The sequence below is a fragment of the Aquila chrysaetos genome, chromosome 12 (assembly GCF_900496995.4).
Source record: "Aquila chrysaetos chrysaetos chromosome 12, bAquChr1.4, whole genome shotgun sequence".
In the NCBI taxonomy this organism is placed as follows: domain Eukaryota; kingdom Metazoa; phylum Chordata; class Aves; order Accipitriformes; family Accipitridae; genus Aquila; species Aquila chrysaetos.
Genome location: NC_044015.1, coordinates 32,468,504 through 32,493,068, shown reverse-complemented (window position 1 = coordinate 32,493,068; position 24,565 = coordinate 32,468,504). Strand labels below are relative to the sequence as shown.

At 40.1% G+C, this 24,565-nt stretch overlaps 1 protein-coding gene across 9 annotated transcripts in view; it reads right to left on the bottom strand.

Annotated features, from left to right (window-relative positions):
* The window catches only part of MAST2 (microtubule associated serine/threonine kinase 2), a 199,666-nt gene that overhangs the window by 10,672 nt on the left and 164,429 nt on the right, over positions 1–24,565 (bottom strand). For all 9 annotated transcript variants that reach the window (XM_030031727.2, XM_030031724.2, XM_030031725.2 and 6 more), the window contains 12 exons: positions 21,606–21,738; positions 19,912–19,973; positions 18,587–18,672; positions 15,127–15,335; positions 13,615–13,753; positions 13,053–13,185; positions 11,521–11,686; positions 10,364–10,465; positions 8,624–8,746; positions 6,259–6,368; positions 3,622–3,776; positions 2,244–2,548 (listed from right to left, as the gene is read on the bottom strand). In XM_030031727.2, the coding sequence (XP_029887587.1) occupies positions 2,244–2,548; positions 3,622–3,776; positions 6,259–6,368; positions 8,624–8,746; positions 10,364–10,465; positions 11,521–11,686; positions 13,053–13,185; positions 13,615–13,753; positions 15,127–15,335; positions 18,587–18,672; positions 19,912–19,973; positions 21,606–21,738 (1,723 nt within the window). The remainder of the gene's footprint in view (positions 1–2,243; positions 2,549–3,621; positions 3,777–6,258; positions 6,369–8,623; positions 8,747–10,363; positions 10,466–11,520; positions 11,687–13,052; positions 13,186–13,614; positions 13,754–15,126; positions 15,336–18,586; positions 18,673–19,911; positions 19,974–21,605; positions 21,739–24,565) is intronic.

The following is a 24,565-nucleotide window of genomic DNA, read 5'->3' as shown; positions in this document are numbered from 1 at the left end:
AATACTAAGGTACTAAAGTCAGGGAAAGTAAAAATGTGGATTGCAAAAACAACCTTAATTTGCCCCCTTCTGTGCACCATTGCAATTTAGTCTTGAATTACTTAACCTGCTATAATTATACACAAAATGCAAAGTAATCTTGAAAATCAGACTGGGCATGTAACAATAGCAGATGCTGGGGGCTGGGGGTGCTGTACTCGAGCTCGGTGCCTCAGTTCCCCATCTGATACCTTAAAGGAGCACTGTGAAAATACATTAATTAGAATTTACAAGGTGCTTAGAAATGAAAGTGGTGAGCATCACAGCAAGTCCACAAGGGAAATTAATCATTCTGTCTTCAAAAGCAAATTTTAAGCAGTATGCAATAAATAAAGCCTAAGGGCCACATTTTGAACAATGAGGACAGAACAAAACATTGATCATCGTTATTTAAGTGGGCACCACTGCTCTGCATACTAAGTAAAGCAGGAAGTACCATGAAAATAAAAATTCAAAGCACCCTTCCCATAGACCTCAGTACCAGATGCCTGTTCAACATTTAACAGCGAAAGAGTTCCAAATAAGGCTCCCAGACAATGAGGAACCCAGAATCGGAGGCTGCATGTGAAAAGGCTGCAATATACATTAAAGGAGCACTCCTAGACAGTGACAGGAATTAAATTCCTTTCTTGCAGTCCCCTGCCTCTCACTTAACTCTGTAGGCTGGGCACACTGAAGCAATGGTATCCCTGAATCCCATGTGCCAGATTAAAGACTGCTGTAATGCAATAGGCTCAGGGGAGCAGGCTGCCCAGGGAAGCTTCATTTTTGCCTATTTCAACTTGGAGATACTCAAATTTGCAATGAAAGTGTTCTTGCAATTTTTAATAGCATGTTTCTAGGCTTTTAGTATGAAATTGAGAAACTAAGGTTCCACTATGGCACCTATGTCATCCATGTATGTGGCAGCTTACTTCCTTCACTCCTACACCTTTTTCCATGGGTTAACGGAGTACACGATGGCAGCACCAGGCCTCTTCTGGAAGGATGAGCCATAGAGGAGAATGGGACAATTTTGAAGGAATTTCAGACTGGATTGCAGAAGAGCAATAATGGGATGTGGGGATGTTTGGCTTTACTCTAGTCTGGAGGCAAATTTCCTCCAAGGCATTTCCACCTTCTGCTATCAATCCACCATCACATCTGCCCAGTGCCCTTCACCTTGTCCTTGTCCAGTCTTGCTGCCACTCTGACTCCTTGCTCAGTACCCCTCTCCTCTCCTTTCCATCCTCAGTGTATCCATGATTGCTTTGCCTGCTTGCTCTCAGTTTCTCCCAGCAACTTGTTTCTTATTTTCTTACCCAGTTAGTCCTTGTTCTTCAACACTATAATCTAGTTCTTCCCCTAAATATGCCCTCCTTCTCAAATATTGTCTTGCCAACCTTCAATTCAACTTCCTTGCTCTCTTCCATTGGTCCAAATTTCCTTTTTTTCCTCCTTACTACTTCCCACCAGTTCCCAGCTCTGGCCTCCTCTGTTCTCAGAAACAGGCAGCTTCACCCTCTGCCCTCCTGGTGCCCTGAAAGGGGCAGGAGCCCAGCCCTGCACTGCAGCAGCCCAGGGCACCATCGCAGAGAAGGTCCACCTCAGCCCAGTGCTGGAGAATGGCCCCAGGACAGTCACAGCTTCTGAGAAGTCAGACACTGACTTCCAAGACCTGCTCTACTAAACTTAGGCTGCACTTTTTTAAGCCTGCAACTGGGCTAAATTTTGGGATATTTGGCTGAGACAGCAAGTAGCATGTCCCTGACACAAACCCCAACTCCCCCAGCAAATTTCAAGTCTCTACTCCAAACCTTTTGGATAAATAAAACCATTGGAAGCAGGGATCTGTTAGTATGGCTGACACCCATATTCTCCAGCTCCAACTCAGCAGTGATCTGCTCTGAATAATGCTTAAAATAATGCTGCCACAGCTAGGCACCCAGTGGTTGTAATAAGGCATAGATCATATGGGTCTCAAGCATGAGAAGACCTTAATCAATTTTAAGTGACAGGACTGAAACATAAGATGTAATTTTGAAGAGATTAAACCACTGATGCTATTTCAAAGGCAAGCACACCCACAAAGCTGTACTGAAATAACTACTTAGCATGAGACATTCACAACATCCAACATCCAGATCCACAGTTTTACAGCGTTAACGTCTGCAAGCTAACATGGCTTTCTTGGGGACCACGACGCCATCACACTGAGCACGCACCTGTCAGCGTTGAGGCACTGCTGATGGCTGTGGAGGGGGTGGTGGGTCCACCATCACCTTCCAGCTGCAGCTCCTGCTCCACAGGCTGTTCTGGAATGGGCACTGGCAGCCCCTCCCGCGACTGCACAGCGGATAAGAGCATCCCTTCGGACTGCGGCCTTTTGAGAACAGTTCCCTCATCCTCAGTGGAGATGGCAAAACGGGGCATATCAAGAAGCCCTGAGCAGCGTCGGCGGACCGTCAAGGGTGGGCTGGAGTCACTCTCCGTGTGGGAGGATTCAGACATAGACAAGCGCTTACGCAGTCTAAGAGAAAAACCAAGACAGAGCCCTTCAATTAAGTTAGGGGGATAATGAACTTTAAATGGTGATAATAGCACACACCCCCAACTCACACATCTGAAGCCAATTTAAGGCCAAGTTAGGAGACCAAGCTACATTGTTAGGACTTAAAACAGCAAAAGCTTGGGGTATCACCTGAGTTTAGATTTCCAATATATTCCATTGTTAAGCTTCTAAGAAAGGAAGGAATAAAACCAAAGAAAAATACAGTACAATGAATAGGATATTAAATATTATAAAAATCACAATTACAAAATGCAAATCATCATCCATATTCCTTTTGGAATTAGATGATTTTTTCTTTCAAAGTTGCTGTAAATTTGAAGCCAGGAAGGCCTAATGCAAGATGAGCGCACATCAGTTAAGAGTGTAATCTATAAAATGTTGGGGTTTTTCTAATGGAGTCATACAGACTAGATCACAACCACATTTTATGATCTTTCCAATGCCAAATGTTAGTGTAAAAGCTTTACAGGAGTTGCACAAAATGAGAGATATCCCTTTTTTAAGGAAAGTTTGACAATTATTTCAGTAATGCGAGAAACATGGTGGGTATCCAAATTCTGGGTATTCATATATTTTACTGACATTTTTTATTAGAACACAAGAGTTTTTTGGATACTCCGAACTTTATACACTTTGGACTTTATTAATGGCTTCTCTAATTTGTGACAAATGGTAAAAATCTGGCAACACCAGACTTTTGATTCACTGATGTTTAAGAAAAAACTACTGTTGGTACATCTCTGATGTAACTAGTCTTTCCACAAATGAAAGCTTTACTTAAGGTTAGAATCCCTTTAAATTCATTTAAGGTATTTGCTACAAATTTAGGAGATGTTAGTACTTAACTAGATACATTTAAGGACCATATCACTTCTACACATTCATTTTCAGCTATTTATCCCAGGCTTCACCTGTGGAAATACAACATATGAAGCATTCCTGACCTAACACTGGTCATGGAAAACTCTGGCACAGGTTGGTCTTTCTCAAATGCTATGAGAAACCAAAAGACTTAGTTCTACAGAACTTACATTTCAGGAGACCCAATCACCCAGCTGCGGTCTCGACTCTTCAAGCCGCCAAGGCTGTCCAGTCGGTCATCTTTTTCTTCACTCAGACTCCGTTTAGTTGGTGGTGGAGTCTTCCTCTCTTCGTGGATGGAAAGACGTTCCATGCTGCTGTACACCTGCATATAGCAAAAGACAGAGAAAACAAACCCACGTGGCCTTTTCTGATCAAAGGACATAATCTCTTCTCGAAATGGAAGATATTCCCCGAAAGCATGAACTTGGCAATGTTCTCTGGCTAAATAACACAGTGCAGATGTAACATGCTCAAAGTGTGCCAGGGAGGAGAGGAAAAAGGCAAGCTTCAGAAACACTAAACATGCTTTTCTACAACAGCACCCAACACCTCTCCTCTGAAAACAGCCCAGCACACCACAGAAATACTAAGACTTTTTGAAACTACTTGATTTTTGTTTTTAATGATTCTCAAATCTAAGAGGATATATTGCTAAAGCAGGCTCCACAAGTCTTGAAAGCTAGCATCTGGATCCTGAAATCTTACTACACAAATTCAATTCAGTGATAGGCATCATGCTCATGACCCCATTTCATTATCATCAGTCTATCAGCATTGCCCCAAGCTTATTTCAGAACAAAAAAGTCCTGCCCTCCTCAAGGAATCTACTATAATGCTGACAGCTTAATGAAAGTGCCTTTCTTGGTTTTACAGCCGTCTTTAAATAATTAAATGATTAAGCAAAAAAAATCCATCCTTTTAAAACTACATTTGACTGTGGACCTAATTTACATAAGAAGAGATTAATGAAAATAATGTTATTAAAAATTCAGAGCATCAACAAGATAACTATTAATAAATCATATGGCTGAATTGTCAGACAAGAATTTCAAAATATAATGAGCTTTTTATGCCTCCCACATTACAAATGCTGTATAATTTTCCAGGTCTTAAAATAAATTCATTAAAAGTGAACTTTTTCTCTTTGTGGCAAAAACACTGAACCCTAAAGAAAAGCTTCAGTCTAACAGATGAATAATACTCATGGTGAGAAAAGGCAGAAAAAAGAAACCCTTACGTACTCATGAGAACTTTTTCAAAACCCCAACTAATCCTCAGGTCCAATTTTAAACATACTTTTGGTGATGCAAATCAGGAGCAACTCCAACAAATTAATGGTAACTGTTACTTAAACCACTGTAGCCCGGCTGAGGACAAAGAAGCACAAACTGGTGCTTCAAAACTGACTTCAGCAGAGGAAATCTGGAGGAACTGTCATGAAAAACTGAAATATCTTTCAGAGGCCCGAAGTAAAGTTCCTACTCCCATCTCATTAAGAAGAGGGAAATACAATTCATAGAGCAGGCTAACCTCAAAACGGCATTTATTCTCCCTTCTGCCCTTTCCCAAACATACTTTATTTTATCCAAGCTAACAGTGGAGTTGTACTACCTTGAAATATCCAGAATTCCAACTTTTTATTTCAGATCACCTGAGTAAGAATGAGAGACCTGCACAGACCTGAATCCAGAAAGCACGGCTAGAGGGGACCTCCTCAGGGCTCCCTGTCCATTTCCCTACCTCAAAGCAGAACCAGCTCTCTTGTAACACCTGACAGATGTTTCTCCAACCTGTTCTTAAAAGCTGCCAGAGATGGAAATTCTACAAATTCCCCAGGCAACCCATGCCAGTGCTCAATTATTGTTCAACGTTGGAAACTTTTTCTTACCATCTACCCTATACCTCCTTTGTGCCCATCATTTCGTATCAGTTCTGGGTAGAACAGGAAGACCAAAGTACTCCTTTTCTTCTAGCAGTTATGTATCTGGAAACACATTAGGTTTTATGTTTTGTAGATCTCGGATCATTCTTGTTGCTTTCCTCTGGACTCTCTTTTACTGGTCCATGTTTATTTTCAAGAATGTTGCCCGAACAGGACAGAGTACCCCAGCTATGGCCTTCCTACTGCTAAGCAGATGGAAAGGATTTCTTCATTTGCCTTGCAGAAAATATTCATGCTTTCCCAGTATGGCAGCTGCCTTTTTGCTTCAGTAATTTGGCACACCTCACAATGCACTGTATGCCCAGATCCTTCTCTCTGAAATTGTCACCTCGCCTTTTGTTCCTCAGGCTGTATTAGAGACAATGAACAACAGCACAGGTGTAAACTTCACCCATGCTTGTACTGCATGGGATCCCTTTGATTTTAGACCATTATTCCAAAATGTCAGAATCAATTTTCATCCTAATACCACCTTGTCACCTACTGGAAGACCCTTTCAGAATGACACTGTTCAAAGCAAATAAGCTTTGGACACTTCCTATGCCAGCATCCAAGTCATTAGTAAAAATATCAAACTGTATCAGATGCAGAAGAGACCTCCACAGTACCCTGCATATTAGCGAAACATTAAGAAATACAAAATCTCACTCTCCAATTATTCTGGTACTCACACTCACCTTCTAATAGGCCACAAACTATCACAGAATAAACAACATATACAGTTTTTTCTTTCCTTAGTGAACACTGAACACTATGCAACTCCCATATATCATCTGCACGATTAAAATCTACCCCATATGAAGCAATGAAACTGTGTTTGTCTCAACACTTGTTTTCTTTCAACAAGTTAGCATGCTCCTACCTTGCTGAACCTCGGCGAGCATGAGGAAAACTGCCGAATTTCCACGTGATCATCATCATTAGTGTCCTCCTCTTCTTCCGAATCCAGGTGTTGGTATCGTTCTGAACGGGCTGTGAACAAGACGTGGCACATTTCATCAGTGCAGGGAGTGTTGATAACTCGCACCTCAAGCATTCCTACTTGTCTACTTACAAAGAACTTTGAGTGTTCATATACCATGCAGGGTATTTTCCTTAATACTGAAACATACCCAGCCAGTTTTGCTCATCCTGTACAATTAGCAGTGAAGAATACCTCCTTCCTACTGAATTTATCTTATATTATCAGCTATATTATATTTTAAAAGCAGCTGATACTCAGCAGGTGTCTAATCCTGCAGACCCTTTATGGTAGGGGTATTTCCTCCCTACAGCAAACAATCACATGGAAGGAAACACGGAAACAATTCACTGTCCCAAATTCCAATAAACAGCCTTATGATTGTACAAAGTCTCTCCTGCATACATACATCAAGCCTTCTTTAAAAAATAAAAATTTACCCCCCCCCAAATATTTCCTCTTCTCCCTCCTACAAGTAGAAAAAGGATTAGATTTTGTGAAAGAAAATGGGCAAGCAGCCAATATGCAAAGCTATTTTTTAATGCAAAAATCGAAACTGCCTCCAAAGAGATTTTGTGCCTTGAGATTTGCAGCACTGGATTTCTAAGCTAGCCACATTGGATTTTGTGGGGCAGGCGTTAATAAGTTTGGCTACAGAAAGCTGATAGCTATCCTGAGCCAAATTTGCTGCACCGTATCAGCCAGAAAGCTACTTTTATAAATTCTAAAATTTTCTGCATTAGGGTTTATAACAGCAACACCAACTCTTATCACCGTCTATGTGAGATATTTCCTGACATGAGAATTCCCGCCTTTATAAAGGACTCACTTCAAAGTCACCGTGATAACCTGCTGAGCATGCCTGGGCACTTGGAGAGTTTGCCATCATTCCTACTTGACAGACCCAGTGATTTGCACCACTGAACATAACGTCGTCCTTTTACCCATCAGGATCCACTCATGGCTGCTGTACTGCACCTCTCCCAATCACTGACCCAACTCAGTGACCAGAGCTCAAGCTGCAATGTCTGGTAAGTCCAATTAGTGGTGGGAACACACCACCACTTCGGTTTCTACATGTATGTTGTACCAATACAACCTCAATACATGCAAAACGCACCTCTGCCCCCACTGCACAGCTTGACTCAAATTGTTCTCTGCAGCAAGTACACGGAGATTTCTCAATCTATTTCTTTCTCCATCCTACCCCTCCATCCAAACCCTAGCCTAAAAGCCTCTTCCCCAAACTGTAAGAGCACTATCTAAATAGGATCGCTGCTTTTGCAGAGTGGCAGCCAAGGGGCTGAAAGCAGGCTGCTCTCTCCCTCCCTTCACCCTGAGCAAAGCGCAGGAGCAGAGAAAAAGATGTGCTTCATACGGAGTCAGCGAGTCCCATGGCCCTGGGGGAAGGATGGAAGAGATTCCATTGAAGTAGGGCAGAAATTTCCATAGCTCAGGAAACTGAAATAGCCCAGTATCATCCTGTGCTGCAGCTGGAGTCGGGGAGAGACCCCCCTGACCAGTGACAAGCCCAAGCCCTTTCCACCTGCTCAGCTCCCCAGGTCAAATGAGAAAAGCTAGGGAGGGAAGGCTCTGGGGACAGAGACCTCTCCATCCCTCACATGACGCTCCTCCCTTCTCTTCCAAGAGCACCAACTCTGTCTGCTGCTTATCTGGAAATACCAGGAATCTTACATAGCATTGATACCATGGCAGTTTCCAGACATTTATACACAACAGACAGGCATTTCACTTCATAGCTCATCAGAGTTAATGCTACTAAAATAAGGTGATACACTTGCAGTGAAAATGATTTAAATTACTTTAAATCTCTAAAGAATTTTCCCTACATACTTGTCTTCAAGGTTTAGGGCTTGGATTTTTTTTAAAAAAACATTTATTGGATGAAAACAGTCACTAGGGAAAGATAATATTGCTCAAAAACTCAAGGAAGTTGGATTTACCAAATGATTTGAAAGTACTGTAATAAACCCAGCATAACAACTGCAGCACCTCTCACTGCAGGGCCATGGCTGGCAGGACCACAGGCACCAGTGAAAGGCCAATTGACTTCAGCAGCAACACTTTTTCATTTAAAATTAATTTGCTTTCAAAGAAACCTTACTTGGCATTCAATGGAAACTTTTTAAAGCAATTTCCATCATGTGTTTTATTTAATTTCTAACAATGACTTATCTCTAACAATTTCAAAAATGAAATATGCACAAAAAATATGATGCCGTTCAGGCTGAATCTTTAGTCTTACTGTCAAAATAGCTTGTGTCATCCTCAGATTCCAACTGTGGGATGAATTCAGCTTTCTGCCGAAGTAATCCATTCCAGTCCAAATCTTTAAAGAACCGATGCTGTTTCACTTCAAAGGCACTACCTGAAATAAGAATCTTTTATTACAGAGTACTTCTTTCAGCATTTGCATAACAAGAAAAACAAACCCTAAAAATATCACGAGCCTAAGAGAATGTACCCGAGTACATTTAAGTCATACATTTTCCAGGAATTCTGAGAAACTACTTATCCTTTTACCAAAGTGGTAATGCAGGATAAAATCTGAAGGAGATTGCCTTCTTCCCACCTCCTCTTCCTGTTTAATGACAACACATGACTAAACTGACTGGAAGACAGCATCTGCTGTTACATTCCACAGCAAGTTGCAAGATTAAGAACTAATTGACATCTTAATTTAAAATTTCCAAACTCTAAATACCATCTTGTTCATAGCTGAATAAAGAGAGCAAACTCAGAAAGGTACTTAGCATGTGAGTGGCTCCACTGTCATGAATAAACTCATTCATGTGCTTAAAACAAGGCAGGGGCTTATGTATCTTCCTGAATTAGTATCTTTTGTTATTAACCTCAGAAGCTTGGGTACCCAGAAGGAAAAACTAAGGATTATCTGTCTACTAGTATATGCATTTTTTTTCAAATGAAATTAATATTCATAAAAGATGCTACTGTCTTTTTAAAAAAGAGAATAGCAGAGGAAAAGAGATAAAAGGTTTTCTGAGTGCCAGTGGCACTACGAGATGCCAAGTGGAACAGCAGTCTCAGCACTACAGGTATATAAGAAATCAAAAAAATCAGTCCATCAACTCATTTTATAAGGCAAGAAACTCTACATCTTTTCCATGACAGCAACATCTTTCAAGTACATGGATTTGAAGTAAAGAAGAACATGTGAAAACCACCTGATATCATTATTAATTCATGAACTATTCATCACCCTTGTGTACACATGTGTTAAGTCTGCTGAATACATGTGCCTTTTGGAATTGTTATAATTTTTTATAAGGTTTTTTATCCTTAAAGTGTAGTTTCCAATTGGAAATCCAAAATTAAATCGAACTAATCAAATCAATGAAACAGACAACCTGTGCTGTGAAGCCACAGTGTTGCTCAAATTATTTTAAAACAAGAATGTAGCTAGAGATTATTTATGGTTATTTACTATCAGGAAATGGAAGTGTTGGCTTGTAAAACTTTAAATCTGACATTATAATACAGAAAGATTGACATATGCATCTGACTTTGCCAAATTGATTATCAGACTTTGTTGTATGTTTGGGGAGTTCTACAGTACAGGCCTCTAGGAATGGGAAAGTTTTCGTTTATTTTATTACACCCAGGAGTTCACATCCATGTAGGGGATTAAGCCCCTAGTCAAAGAGAACTTCAAAGAAATCTGATTATACAGTGTTCAAATGGAGACACAACCCTCAAGCCTTCAATGGAACAGCACAATTTTGAGAAGTTATGTTGCCAAGCTGGCAGTGCCCCTTTCTTATTTCCCAAACAAGACAGTAATATCTGACTCATGTACAATCTACATGAATTCTCAGAGCTTCATCACACAAGATTCACTGAACCCAGTATAAATCGTTTCCCAGCTCTAGATGAGCATTTTTCAACATGGGTGTGTGTGCATCACTGGCAACGTAGCTTCTTTTCCTGCTTCTGGCTAGTACTTTCCTATGCACAAGGTTCCTACCTGTTCCCATTCTTTCCAGAGGATTTTGGCGGAGAAGCTTAGCAATGAGGTCCTGGGCATCTGGTGGCAGTGCATCATCACCTTCTGGCCAGGCAATTTCATCTGGGGACAAAAAGAGACTTGACATTTTCTACCAGCTTCACGACCAATTTGAATAACCATTCACATTCCTATACCATGAAATGCAGTGTTCAGTACTGCCCCAGAATTGTAAATACCTCGAATTCAGCAGCTTGCATACTTAATATAATTCAAGCATTGACATTTTCCAAAATGCATAAAATTCAGCGTCAGCTAAAGCTGCTGTCAATCCAAGCAGTGCTTGTGGAGAAAAAAAAGCAATAAGAACTCTATTAATAAAGTATGAAATAGGAGAAATGGGACTTCCATGACAATCTATAAACAATGACAATGACAATACTGCAGCTGTATCTCATGCCCGCACATTCCACACTCGTTATACTTGGAACAGAGAGAACAATTCACAGGTAATGATTTCATGCATCATATTTAGTTCTTTGCTGAAATTTGCTTTTTACAAAGGACATTTGCCAAGTGTGTTAAAAATTTACTGTTTCAGAAAGAATTCCCAATAGGAAATGTTTTCACTGGCATATTCACTGAGAGAACACAAAGCAATCATTTGTCCAACTCCAAGCAGGAGAGAGGTTTAAAAAGCCACAAGACGTGAAGGTACCGAGTACAACAGCTTCGATGTGTTTTGCTTAGAATTTCCTTTTTATTTCATTTATACAACAATTACTAATCGACTGACATTTGCACCTACAGAAGCAATAACCAAAATAAGACTGAATTAGACCAGCTGGTGGCTGCTGCTTTCATATTCTCCATCATTTAAGTTAAAAGACCCAACAGAAAAATCCCCAAATATTTTTCCCCAGTCCCACAAGGATTTGCATGACTCCCATACCATGCGCAACAACAGAACTATCTAGCAAGACGTGAAGCAACTCAACAACTTTCGATAGCTTGAATCAGATGGATGCTACTTTGACACAGAAAGATAAACATTTTAAAACTAAACCCCATTATTCTATACCTAGTCCTTCCCGACTAAACTGTGGATCCTCAATATTTTCAAGGTTTTACTTCACAGCACACTTTGAAACCCCTTCAGAGCCAGAACAGAAACATACCACTGATCACTTGTCCAAACAGCTCTTCAGGTGTGTCCCCAAAGAAAGGAACACAGCCGACTAGAAACTCGTACAGGATAACTCCCATGGCCCACCAGTCCACGGGCTTCCCATAGCCCTGGCGCAGGATCACTTCTGGTGCAATGTATTCCGGAGTCCCACAGACCTCAAGAGAAACACACAAGAAAGCAATAAATCTACAAATTGCCGAACTCACATCAAAGTTTATTTTGTCTTTTTTTTTCTTTCCCCCCTCAGAGTTTTACAAGGAAGTTTATGTTTTGCCACTAACCACTTAATGCTCTGAACTACTTCCACGGAGCAAGAGTCTATATTTGAGGAACACATTACCTGCACAGAAATGATATCACATACTATGAAATGTTCCGAGTGTGGACATGCCAGCTAAGTAGTTCTTTGGTGTACGTATAGTAAAGCATGGGGGAAAAATGCATAGTCTGTGTGTGTAGGTCTGTCTGCTTGATAGATGTCTACTGGCACAGCTATAGCTATCAGGAACTGAGTTTTGACAAACCTCTCACATCTTTGTGCTAGCAGAATTTAGTTTCACAGATGCAGAATTAGCCGTACAGCATGATTACAGACTTCAGCATTTAAATTTGGGAGGTACAGCTGGCACAGACAATGACTAAGGAAATCACGTTGGAAGATCTAAGTTGCCTCGGGCTTAGAAGCAGCAACAATAACAAAATAGTTGTAAAAAATATAACGCTGCAAAGTGCAAGACCATGATCTAGTGACCAAAGAGTGTTCCTGCTAGAAAAAACGTCGTTACTCAGAAGCAAAGGAAGACAATACCACAGGATGATTATGAATTAACACTTGGCACAGCTAAAAAAGAAAATTCAGCTGCGATCCTAGGTATTTTCAGAAGAGAGAAGTATTTTTTAATCCCATTATACAAGGCACTGGTGAGCCTGCATCCAGAACATAGCTCCTGCCAACTATGCCCAGGAAATATCAACTCAAGTTGAAAGAGGTCCGTGGAAGAGCTATTCATTCATCAAAGGAAAATCTATCTTGTTATCTAGAAGAACTTAGCTGGTTAAGCCTAGCAAAATGAAGGCTAAGGAGAAAAATTACCCTTAGTAAATATCATGGGGATAAAAATCAATGTTTAAGCCATCAGACAAAATTACAAGAAGAAACAAACATATAGGAACTTGCCATGAACTTTCTAAGCACCAGAAGGGGGAGACGGTGAAACAACCTTCCAGCAAAATCCATGTTACATCTCTAAACCAATTTCTGTTCACACCTGCATTGCTGCCTGGGCCACACTTTCAATACCCTAAACTAAGAGCTGAAGTGCATCACTCCAAAACAAGAAGCTGAAATAACAAACAATACCAGTTTCTGCACAAACATGAGAATGGACTTGTATCTTCCTCCCATTCTACAACACACAGCACAGTGTCAAGGCAGAGAGGGAGTGCTGCAAACTCCAATTCTATCCTGAGACAGAATCCTGCATCTGATCCCACATCAACAGACAAAATTTTTCAGCTTACCTGCTTGTCCAGGAATTCCCTGGTATCCTTCTCAATGTGTCCCTCGTAAAGATTCGTTGTAAGACTCATTAACCCAATTTTAGACAGTCCAAAGTCTGTGAGTTTAATGTGACCCATGGAAGTTATCAGGAGACTAGAAGAAAGAGAAGCAGCAAAATAATCCAACATTCAATTAATTGTTTCCCAAAAGCAATTTAAAAAAAGAACACCACAAGATGCTAAGCAAATTCTCAGTGTTACGTCCCCATCAAACACCTGGAAGGAACCTTCTATGCAACTGAATATCACAAAGCAGCCAAGGCAACTAGAAATCAGACTACCTTCTGCCATAATTTCATCAGTGTAGCAACAGCTTTGAGATAATATCTGAAGACTTTCCTCCCACCCTTTCTCAGTGTCTATCCGGTTCAACATCAGTAGCAAGAGACTCTATAAAATCTCCTACATGTCAGATGCCACTGAAGATCTCTACTGTCTCTAGTCTCCATGTCCTCTTGCCTATGGAGAAAGCCCCTGAAAAACTGGCTCTCTCCCTCCAGCTTCCGAAGAGCTAAAGACTTACTTATCAGGTTTTAGGTCACGGTGAACAATCCCGTAATTGTGTAGGTACTCCAATGCCAGAACAGTCTCGGCAAAATACATTCTCGCCATATCAACAGGTAGGGCACCAATGTTCTTGAGAAGTGTAGCACAATCACCTCCTAGAAAAAAAGTTGCAAATATGGCACAGTGAAATGGCAAATATCAGTAAGAAAGAAGAGCTACAGGTCTACAATACTAGATTAGAGTAAGTTTCCTAAAGGCTGTCTCTCTCAACCCTGTTAGTCTGAATTCTAAAGCTCTCTCTACACTCCATCTTGAGCTTCAAGTAAATATTAAAATCTTAGGAAAACTGAGATCCATATATATTGGGCATGCTTGCTCAAGAACTGTACAGGTGCCATTTCCAAACTGTAAGCAAGCTTTGAAGAAAGGGCAGTTCATGACTGTTTGGCCTTTCTATAAATTTCTTTGCTTTCCACCACTGAGGCACATACTACTTCTGATATACAAGCTTCTTAAAATAGAGGTAAACACCTCTACAACTACTAACTGGCTCTCTCTACACATGGAGAGGCAGCCATGCCTTTGGACACAGGCTACAGGCTGTGGGCCCCTGATTCAAGCTTCTTAAGAAACACTGGCCACACATTTCATTCGACCTTCATCTCTACTTGCAAATAGGAATTAATATTAAAATTTGTTATGTCAATACATCTGTTTTCATTCCACTAATTTATCTGAAAGAGCACTGATACAATAACTATAAGCTTATTTCTCATAAACATTCAGCCAAGCAAGCCAGGCATAAGAAATTAATCCCATCCACCAGCGGAAATATATTGCTTACAATAAGATACAGTGATAAAATAAAATCGAATAATATTCCAACGAATAAGCAAAACAAAAACACCAGCATAAAATAGCACTGTATTTTAAAAAAGGCTGCTAAAGAACACAGACTGTGTTGCTTGGTGATGTTTCTTAACTGTCTTTTTCTAACTGTAATGCCAAGGAAATGGGCTATGGATCTAGCCATGCCATCCCATAGGAGAGCAGGACAATTTCTTTCCAGTGAGGACTGGAAAGTTCATGCTGACTTCTGACCCCAGCAGTTTTCTACATGTGGCTTTATGTTTCCTCAGCTCCACTGCAATCATGTTGCGTTAAGTCACAGGGATTCACAAATGCAGTATGTCCTTATGCTAACCTGTGCTACCGGTAGGTAGAATGAGTCATTTCTCCAGCTCAGCTCAAGCAGTCCATACACTCCTCCCTAAAAGGGCATCACGACCTCCCCTGTGACTGCAGGGCTGACTGAGCTCACCTTCCATGAAGAAAGGACTAGCACACACATAAGACGGTCTTCCCACTTATTGTGTTCAGAGCAGTGCACTTATCAGTCTTACACCCAAAGCACACATCTTATAAATCACTCGGAAATGTCATCCTTTATGAGGAGACACACTGCATACATGCTACAAGTCCATCCTATCTAATGTCCCTTTGCAGGTGTAAATAGTGACAACCATACCTTCCACATACTCCATAACCATGCACAGGTGGCGCTTGGTCTCAAAGGAGCAGAACATGCTGACCACAAAGGGGTTCTCAGCAAATGTCAATATATCTCTCTCCACAAAAGCCTGCTGGATCTGGTTTCTCAAAATTAGGTTCTGTTTGTTGATCTTCTTCATGGCAAAACGTTGACGGGTGGTCTTGTGTCGCACCAAATACACTGCTCTAGAAAACCACATACCAAGAGGAAAAGTTCCATTTTCAGTTCGAACTGGTTTTTGTTTTGTTTTGTTTTGTTTTTTAAACAGTGATGGTAACTGTTTTGGATGGATCCTAACAGATTTATCCGTGACTCCATAAAATCCCATCTCAGTGCCAAGCTCCCCGAGAAAAGAAGGAACCCCATGACGCTTCCTCCCAAAAGCTACTCTGCCTTCTTGAATTAAGCAGTATTTTTGCTGATGTGACTAACAAGGAGATATTTCAGACACAAATGTCACAAACTTCCTCATTGTGGAGAGGCATGTATTTTTCAACACTACAGTCACCATTTCACTTAAAAAATTGTCCAGAACTTATGGAATCAGCACGATTTCTTTCCAAGCTCCATAAAATTAATTTGATGCAACACTGTCACCGGGGATTTCCTTCAGTAAAATATCTCTTACATTTCTATCATTTGCAGATCATTAGATTCCTGCACATTAATAATACAGTTTGCAAATAAAATTTTCATCCAGTTTGCCTGCCTTATTGAATCAGTACTTGTTTCCTTTTCTCTGGAGTATATTACATTTAACATGGTATTGTGTCTCACCAGCAGCTGACTATAAAATACACCCAGTATAAAGACAGATATAAGTAACAGCAAAACTACCACCTCTCTCTGCCCTTTTTACAAAGTTACGTTTAAATCACCGGGCCTGTGCAGAAATATGACTGAAAATGTATAAAATCTTCTTGTCTAACAATGTGCCTCTTTGACCTGCTCCGTTGTGTTTTCACTGACTAAAAAATATGCTTACACTTTTTCTACATATAATTTTTAAAAAACAAGTTGTTATTAACTAAGCACACACTTCAACAAAACACTCAAGCACATGCTCAGGTTTTGCTGTTATGACCTACTGAATATCAGTGCTTTTCAGTTACAACCTAATGGCTATCACTGGTAAGGATTTATGAACTGCAAAGAGTCAGGAACTGTCTTTAAAATTCTGGATAGGTTTGTATGAGTGGTTAAAATTTTAAACGACCAACTTCATTCTGGATTCTTCAATGGATAATAAAATCTAATAGCATTTTTACTGTATTACTTCTCACAGTAGATTTGCCCCAATGTAATTTTAGCATTTCTTTTAGTATTTCAAGTGCTCAGAAACAGCCACATATGTTACATATATAATCTGAATACATGGAAGAATGGAAAAGCATAAAATACTTCTCCCTCAATATTCTTGTTGTTTCAATGAATCATCAATAACATTTGCAACTACAGAATTTTGTCCTCACTCATTTAGCCTTCAAACAAACAAATCAGAGGACTTAACCAGACAGCATGAAAGGAAATACAGACTGCCTTGCTAAGCAATAAGGAAATGTGTGCAAAATAATTTTCTCAGACTCATGGAACTACATTTTTTTACTATTACTTAGGAAATCTCACAATAAACTAAGTGACAATATTTTCCCTAGAGACAATGTTTAGGGAAAATGTTTTTGTCATCTCAGCCTAAGGTACTGAAGTGTCTCCATTTCACGTACCTACCATAAAGAAACAGTGCAGAAATAGTTACTGGAAAAACAGGCTTGTGGTCACAGCTAGGAAGGGCTTCAGAAAACTTGTGCCACCGAAGGATTAGGATTACCATATTCTGAAAGCTTTAATGTAGGGCAACTAATTTTCCCGAGCTGTGTGTCAGTTCAGTGCAATGTAAGGACTTCACAGCCAGGCACTACGTCCAGGTACAGGGGCCATCATCTAAGAAACCCCAAGAACGCACAAGAAATGGCATCTCCCAGAAGAATACGCAAGACATCACAAGTGTGGAACCTCTCTAAGACCCAAGCAAAATTCATTTATGCTTTGGACCTGTGGTGGTGCATTTCTTTCCCCCTTTCCAGGCTGATATACAAACTCCGGAAGGCTCACTAGGCCTTAGCATAAGTGTAATGAGTCGGGCAGTTAAGGGACCCTTGACTGTGCCAGGAACTCTTACACAGCTAAGACGTGAAGATATGCTGTGCGTCTCAAGGACTTCTGCTGCCCGGCAGAGGCAGAGGGAGGGGAGTAGAGATAGCCAGTTCTCATAACAACCTTGAGACATTACAGTCCTCCCCTGACAATCTTGGAGCATCCTGTATCTCTGTTTTAAGTTATTCTCAGACAGCCTCGGGGCCTTCCTTATCTGCATGTGAAACGGTACCAGCGCAGCTGGGATTCCAGCAATTTGCTGCTGACAAAATTCAATCATCTCCCGAACCTATCAACAGCGGTACTACATGAGGCCCTTTCAGCTCTCCTGGACTGCAGTGGGCTGCAACCAGCATCTCCCGGAGCGGGACGCCTTTCAGAGCTTGCAAACTTTCCGGTTTGTGAAAATTGCAGGTCTGCCGCCGAAAGCTGACACGACCTGGGCTGATACTCTCTGCTCCTTGAGGCTCGACGCTTCGCCCATTGAAAAAGATGCCGAAGCATTCGACGTGAATATTTTCACTGACCTCGAGGGGAATTTTTAACAGGTCTATCTCTTTTTCTCTCTTTCACTCTCTTTTACCCTCTTATATGTATATCTCTTAGTGTCTTTACGCATGTGTGTGTACTAACCTGAACAGACTATAGTAAGTATATTATAGCAAGTATAAGTTATTACTTTCAAATTTATACTTAAATTTCGGTCATGATTTTTATTCAACTGTGAATGAATTTTAGGCTGCTATTATACTCATAATCCCTTTAGATATAAATCATTGACCAAATCTGGGACTAGGAGTCAATCCAGCTGCACCTCGACTCCAACAGGAGTTTAGAAAGCAAGGGGGTCTTCTCTGAACCTTGTGACTCAGTGGGAGGGACTCCCTTGCCCTTTCCCACATTCCTGATCTTTGCACAAATCACAAGAAATTAATTCTTTGCAACATTCCCTTTTACCCTATTACAGTTTCAGTTCCTATATACATAAGTTTAGTTTGATTCTAACTTAATTTTCTTGTGTGCATTTCATCCATGTACTAAGTAATAGAGCAAACCTTGCCATCAAATTCTGTGAAGTCGCACTTTCACGTAAATTTCTATTAAATCATTTTCCTATTGCTAATACAATTGGAGGTGATTCTTTAAGCGATCCAAACCCCTCATTTCCCATCCCCATGACAGGACCCAACAAAATCCAGTCATTCACCAAACTTTGCTATAGCTCTTCCCTGAGTAGGACAATAATAGTATTTTCTTCTAAAGCAAAGTCTGAAAGTCTTACCCGTAAGCACCATTACTGATCAGTTTAATAGTTTCAAACTCTTCTTCTGATGGAGTTTTCTTTGACTGGACAGAGGCCCCACGGCTCTGGGGAAAGAAGATAAGAAAATGGAAATCAGGAGCAGGACTGACTTAATTCTATAAGTCACTTTTTTGCCTTTTCTTCTTTAAGCAGCGTTCACCCAAACTCAATCCTTTTCTAAACCTCTGGAGTCCTCAGCTTTAGGATAACTGTCTGCATCCCTAGGACCCTTGCAGAGTCCCTCCACAAATGCTACCACAAAAAGTCAGTGGACTGTAAGATTCAGACCTTTCCGCATCATTACATTTTTAAAAAAACAATAAAATAAACAACTAAGGATCTTTGAAACCTAGCAAGTTATATAATTAAAGTTTTCCAGTGGTCCATTACTGTCCTAGTTTCAGCTGGGATAGAGTTAACTGTCTTCCTAGTAGCTGGTACGGTGCTATGTTTTGAGTTCAGTATAAGAAGAATGTTGATAACACACTGATGTTTTCAGTTGTTGCTAGTAGTGTTTAGACTAAAGTCAAGGATTTTTCAGCTTCTCATGCCCAGCCAGCGAGAAAGCTGGAGGGGCACAAGAAGTTGGCACAGGACACAGCCAGGGCACCTGACCCAAACTGGCCAACGGGGTATTCCATACCATGGGACGTCCCATCTAGTATAGGAACTGGGAAGTGGGGGCGGGGAATCGCCGCTCGGGGACTAGCTGGGTGCCGGTCGGCGGGTGGTGAGCAATTGCACTGCGCATCATTTGTACATTCCAATCCTTTCATTATTGCTGTTGTCATTTTATTAGTGTTATCATTATCATTATTAGTTTCTTCTTTTCTGTTCTATTAAACTGTTCTTATCTCAACCCGTGGGTTTTGCTTCTTTTTCCCGATTTTCTCCCCCATCCCACTGGGTGGGGGGGGAGTGAGTGAGCGGCTGCGTGGTGCTTAGTTGCTGGCTGGGGTTGAACCACGACAATTACTAAAGTCAACTCTCTTCAATACCCACACCACATTTTACAAATGCAGATCTAAAGAATTTCTCCAGATGATTTTTGTTTGCAACTAAAAAACCATGAACATAACTTGATGATAATGCCTGTTTGCAACTTTTAAGCATTTCACCACCACAGTATAGAGATTTCCACGTTTTTATGAGTGTATACTCTAGTTTTAGTATGCGCTTTTAAATGTCAGCACTTTTTTTTTTAAATTAAAATTACTCTGCATTATAATTAATTCTTTACTGTAGACTACTTCTTTCCAGAGAAAAAAAAAGTGCTAGACAGAGTAAGTGTATTAATGCTTTACCTCGACTGAATCATCTGTCTCAGGAGTGTCTGGGCTGTCATAGCTATTCAGCTGGGCCATTTCTGAAAAGAAAGAGGAAAGATTACTCCTAATGATCTCAATCAAACACTATTCTCTTTGTTTATACAAGACAAACAGGATTTTAAGAGGTGCTTGTAGATGATGAAGGACATTTTTCCCCCTCTGTAAAAAGTCACCCCAATTATACAGTGATAACCTTTAACATCTTGTAAGCTGTAGGCAGTATTTTATATAAAGCTGAATATAATTAATTGTTCTAATTTCTATAGTAAGAAAAAGCAATAAATGCACATTTGGGGAAACGACCATCTAATTAATATTAAAACCTATTCCATGCATATATGTCTGCATATAGCCTGGTGGCACCTCTGTACTCCAGTAAAGAAAAAGCATTACATTTCAACCAACCTCCCTCCACAAAATGGGTCTGATTCTGCAAAATGCTGAGCAGCAGCAAACTGGGAGAAAGTCAGTTAGTTTAGGCTACTCAGCTGTCTTAGGAGATGCTATAAACTTTGCAAACCCAAATCCTACCTTAACTACTAGTCTCTGAACAGACATCATTGACATTTCTGGGTGCCCTCCTTACAGAAAGGAAATAAGGCACCTTGACATCTCCACACATTTCTAAAGAAAATTTGACTTTAGTAAGGGGAATTAGTGATGGAAAGGTTCTCTCCCATGACAGGGATCAAAGGAAATTTCCCTTTAATGTCAGATTTCAACAAATGCTATTAAATTGCATTTAGCAATCTTTGGTAGAAATTTTCCCGAAGAGCTCTTCACTTGAAGTCAACCTGTCACTGTCATTCCGGTAAACACCATAGAAGTTAAACTAGTCCTATCCAGACTACTAATTTATGCTAAAATTATGCTCTCCTGAGAAAGCAAAAAGTACGGTTTAATTGCTGAAATATTCTGCAGTAACCTCCAGTCTCTGTCACACTTTCTATTGTTGCTGAGCAAGCCGTGCATGCTTGTAAAACTTGCCATAGGAGAAGAGATTCAGCTAGCAAAGTGCCAGGCAGAAATATTAACTCACAAATTCCAAAGTTAGGATCTTCTGGGCCTCTGTACGTTTACAGCATATTTAATTTACCATACGCAATTCTGGCACCTAGCAGAAAAGCTGTTGCTGTCTTCTAAAGCATTACTCTCTTCAGTTTCGCTGCTATGCAAGATGTAAAAATACAGTCTCATCTCCACCTAAAAATTCATACTACTCCTGGTTTCTCATGGAAAATCACAACAAATACACTTTTTCCAGAGAGGACAACAAAGTGGGATGACAGGATACTTTCCAACCAGGCCACCAGCAGGCAGGCAAATCAGAAAAATAATGGGTAAATTTACTTTTACTGTCCAACAGCACAGAGAAAACAGTTAAATCATAAAGCCATTTTCTAACATTGTTTCAGCTATAATACAGGGAGACATTATTAACATCATAAGTAAAGAACTGTCACTGTTGATGTGCAATCCTTACCCCAGCAACACTCCTTTGAGATATGGGGCTGGAAAGGACAGTCTAGAATTTGACAGCAAACAGGAAAATAAGGAAAAATGGCCTAGAAATTAAACCAATAAAATAAAAGCCTCCTTCAGCTACGTAGTGACCAGGAGATCTGGTTATCCTTTCAGCAGGATGGAGAGTACAAAACAAGAGTTCTTACCCTCCAGGGGATCCCTGGTGAGTCCCAGCTGGCTGATAATATAACGAGGAATGTCGCATTTAATTCCTTGCCCTTCCTTGGCATGGCCTTCTGCAGCTTCTAACAAATGGTAGAACTCTTCAGGATCAAACTCCTACAGCAAGGTGGTGAGAGAGACAGAGAGAGGTAAATGATTCAGCTTTACAAGTACAAAAGGTTTCTCCCCATATAGGAGATTCCTCAGAAACATCCAAAGTTAACTCTGGGCTCAGCAGTGATGCAAAACATTTGCCGTTACAACAAGCAAGTCAATGCATTCCGCTTTGCTTTGCAAAAATGACAGACATTTACAGCCTGCTGGATGTCCACTGGCTTAGATCTGCAAATCAAAACAGGACAAGGACTGTAGGGACTTTTTATGAACCAAAACCAGACTGTTGGGTAATACGGTCATGATAACGCAAGAATTAGTCTGGACCCACCTCCCAGTTTTGTCACATTGAGATGTGCCAGGGAAAGGTCTGTGATGAGGACTGAGGTGCCACCTTCTGCCAGTTAAGCAATATAAACCTCATCTGCCTTCAAATGTCACTTCTGATCAAACCATACACCCACCTTATTCTGTAACTGTCCTGACCTTAACAATTGCTAATAAAATTATTAATAAAACAGCAATTGCTATATATCAGCAGAGAAGATTTCACTTTCTATATAAGAAATACTGCTGCAGTATTTCTTGTACTATATGGTATAGGATCATCTTATCAATTCAGTCTTGGTGTATGTGATCTCTAAGGCAAGAAAAGGTTATAAGAAGGTGATCTCTTTTACTGGACTAACAGACGCAGTTGGAAATAAAAGACAAGCTTTTGGTGGCAGGAGCACTCTGCTTAGAAGCAAGTTCACTAGTTAACTTTAACTCTCCCTACAAACCTCATCATTCACCAGCAATGAGCAGCTTTGCCAAGACTGTTCAAAAATTTTCTAGTGAAATGGGAAGATAAAAGGGGAAGAGTTACAGCATACAGCTGTAAGGGCATCAGAAAAGAACTGATGTGAGTGTGGTCAGCAGCATAAGAGAGAAGAGAGCACAGAACTGCAAACAAGAAAAAGAAATTAGAGATTGTGATGATGTAAAGATATTTGAATGGTTAGAGAAACTGAGAAAAGACACACTTTTTCTTGATTGCTCTAAGCAATGCTGCTTGGATACATGCAGTCACCAAAGACAGCAACAATGCAAGAAACAAAGTTCCTTCCTACTGCTCTGGAAATGGATTAAGCAGCTGCCTCAGAACTGGCAGAGAGAAGGACCACAAGGAGAGAGACGGTCAACAGACTGCAGTATAATACAGAGAACAAGGTGAAAGCGAAGGTGGAGTCAAGGAAGGACTCTTCAGGATACAACTGGCGATCTTTTATTGGTGAGTAACGGACAGGAAAAAAAAAGTCTGGTGACAAAAAATTCAAACATACAAAAAAATTAAGAAATTAAACAAATTCCAGTTCTGTCTTCTTTTTAGTAGATTCATTTAATCATTTGAATACAGAATAATGATCCCTACTAAGGGGAGGCAGGTGCTATGGAAACATAATCTGGAAAAAGAATAAATTACATACTTTTTCCCAAAGATGGTTTCAGTGATGCACAAAACACATTATTATTTTCTTGAAGCCCCAGAGACTCAGTCCATAAATAAACAATTCACAGTCTAACGGGTAATACAAAGACTGAAGCCAAATAACTTAAGTTTAAAATACTTAAATGCCTTCACCCCCATTAAAACAATCACAACCATCACAACCACTGCCTATATGGTCAGTTATTTCATTTACAAGGAAGAAATAAGAATGAACTGTGTTACTAAAATTAACCTTAATATTAAATCTTAGAAAAACTGTTTATAAATTCACAAACAATTGAAGCTAAAGTTTAAATTACAAAAAAGTATGTTAATAAAAATTAAATGTAGTTCTCAAACTATTTAAATAGTTGACTATCCATTACTATATGTCTTGTTCTTTTATTGGATAAAATGAACATTAATATTTAATTTTTCATGTCAGCAGAATAAAATATTTAGAAAAAATGCTAGAAAGGCAATACAGGTTTAAAAAAAAACAGGGAAGACTTAATATACAGATCCAAATATTATTTTTATACTTTGAAGCCTAGCCACTTGATTGTCAAGGTTGTCACTACATGCTTTGGAGTTCATTACTTAAATCTCAATGACTTTACTGCTTCCACCTGCTTCCACTCACTTTGCAGAACATCAGGTGCAGAAGATAGTGGAGGAACCTGGAGACCTACTGATTTGCAGCTAAAAGCTGGCTTGAGTTTGGAACTGCTTGAAGGTATAGAGATGGGTTCACAAGACTTACTGAGGTTTTGTGTTTTCCTAGATGATGTGTTACTAGTAGAGCATATGCAAGCATAAATGACGATGGTGAACGCAGCAAAGACAAACACAATAAGCTTAAATTTATTTCCTTTCTTCATTGCCTTCACTTCCAAAAAAACGTTTTGAAGAAGTGCTGGAAGATAACTGGAGTCACAAAACTAATCTAAATCACAGAAATGGTTTTGAAAGCCAAAGAATTCCCAGTCTGAATAGAGTTGTGCCCAGGATTTTCAATGTAATCTAGTGGAGACTTCTTGCATAAGTAAGTGTAGGCAACCATCTTGTTGGTTGTGCAGCCTACTTCATCACTGAAGTCTGATGGTCTTCCTTGCACTATAGTGTTCACAGCAAAGCAATCCATCTGACGATCATGGAGGAGGAATAAGGGAATCCTCCAAAGTCTACTGGTTCTCAGTATTTCTGCAGGCGTTTTTAAAAACTGGTATCATTGGGAAGATTGGACCACTCTTGTCTACTTTGTCAAAGAAAGCTCCACAAAACTCATGTATCTTCTAGTGATTCCAGTGATAAAGGTCACCCATGGACACACTGCCCTCAACGTGCTTCAACTGTTAA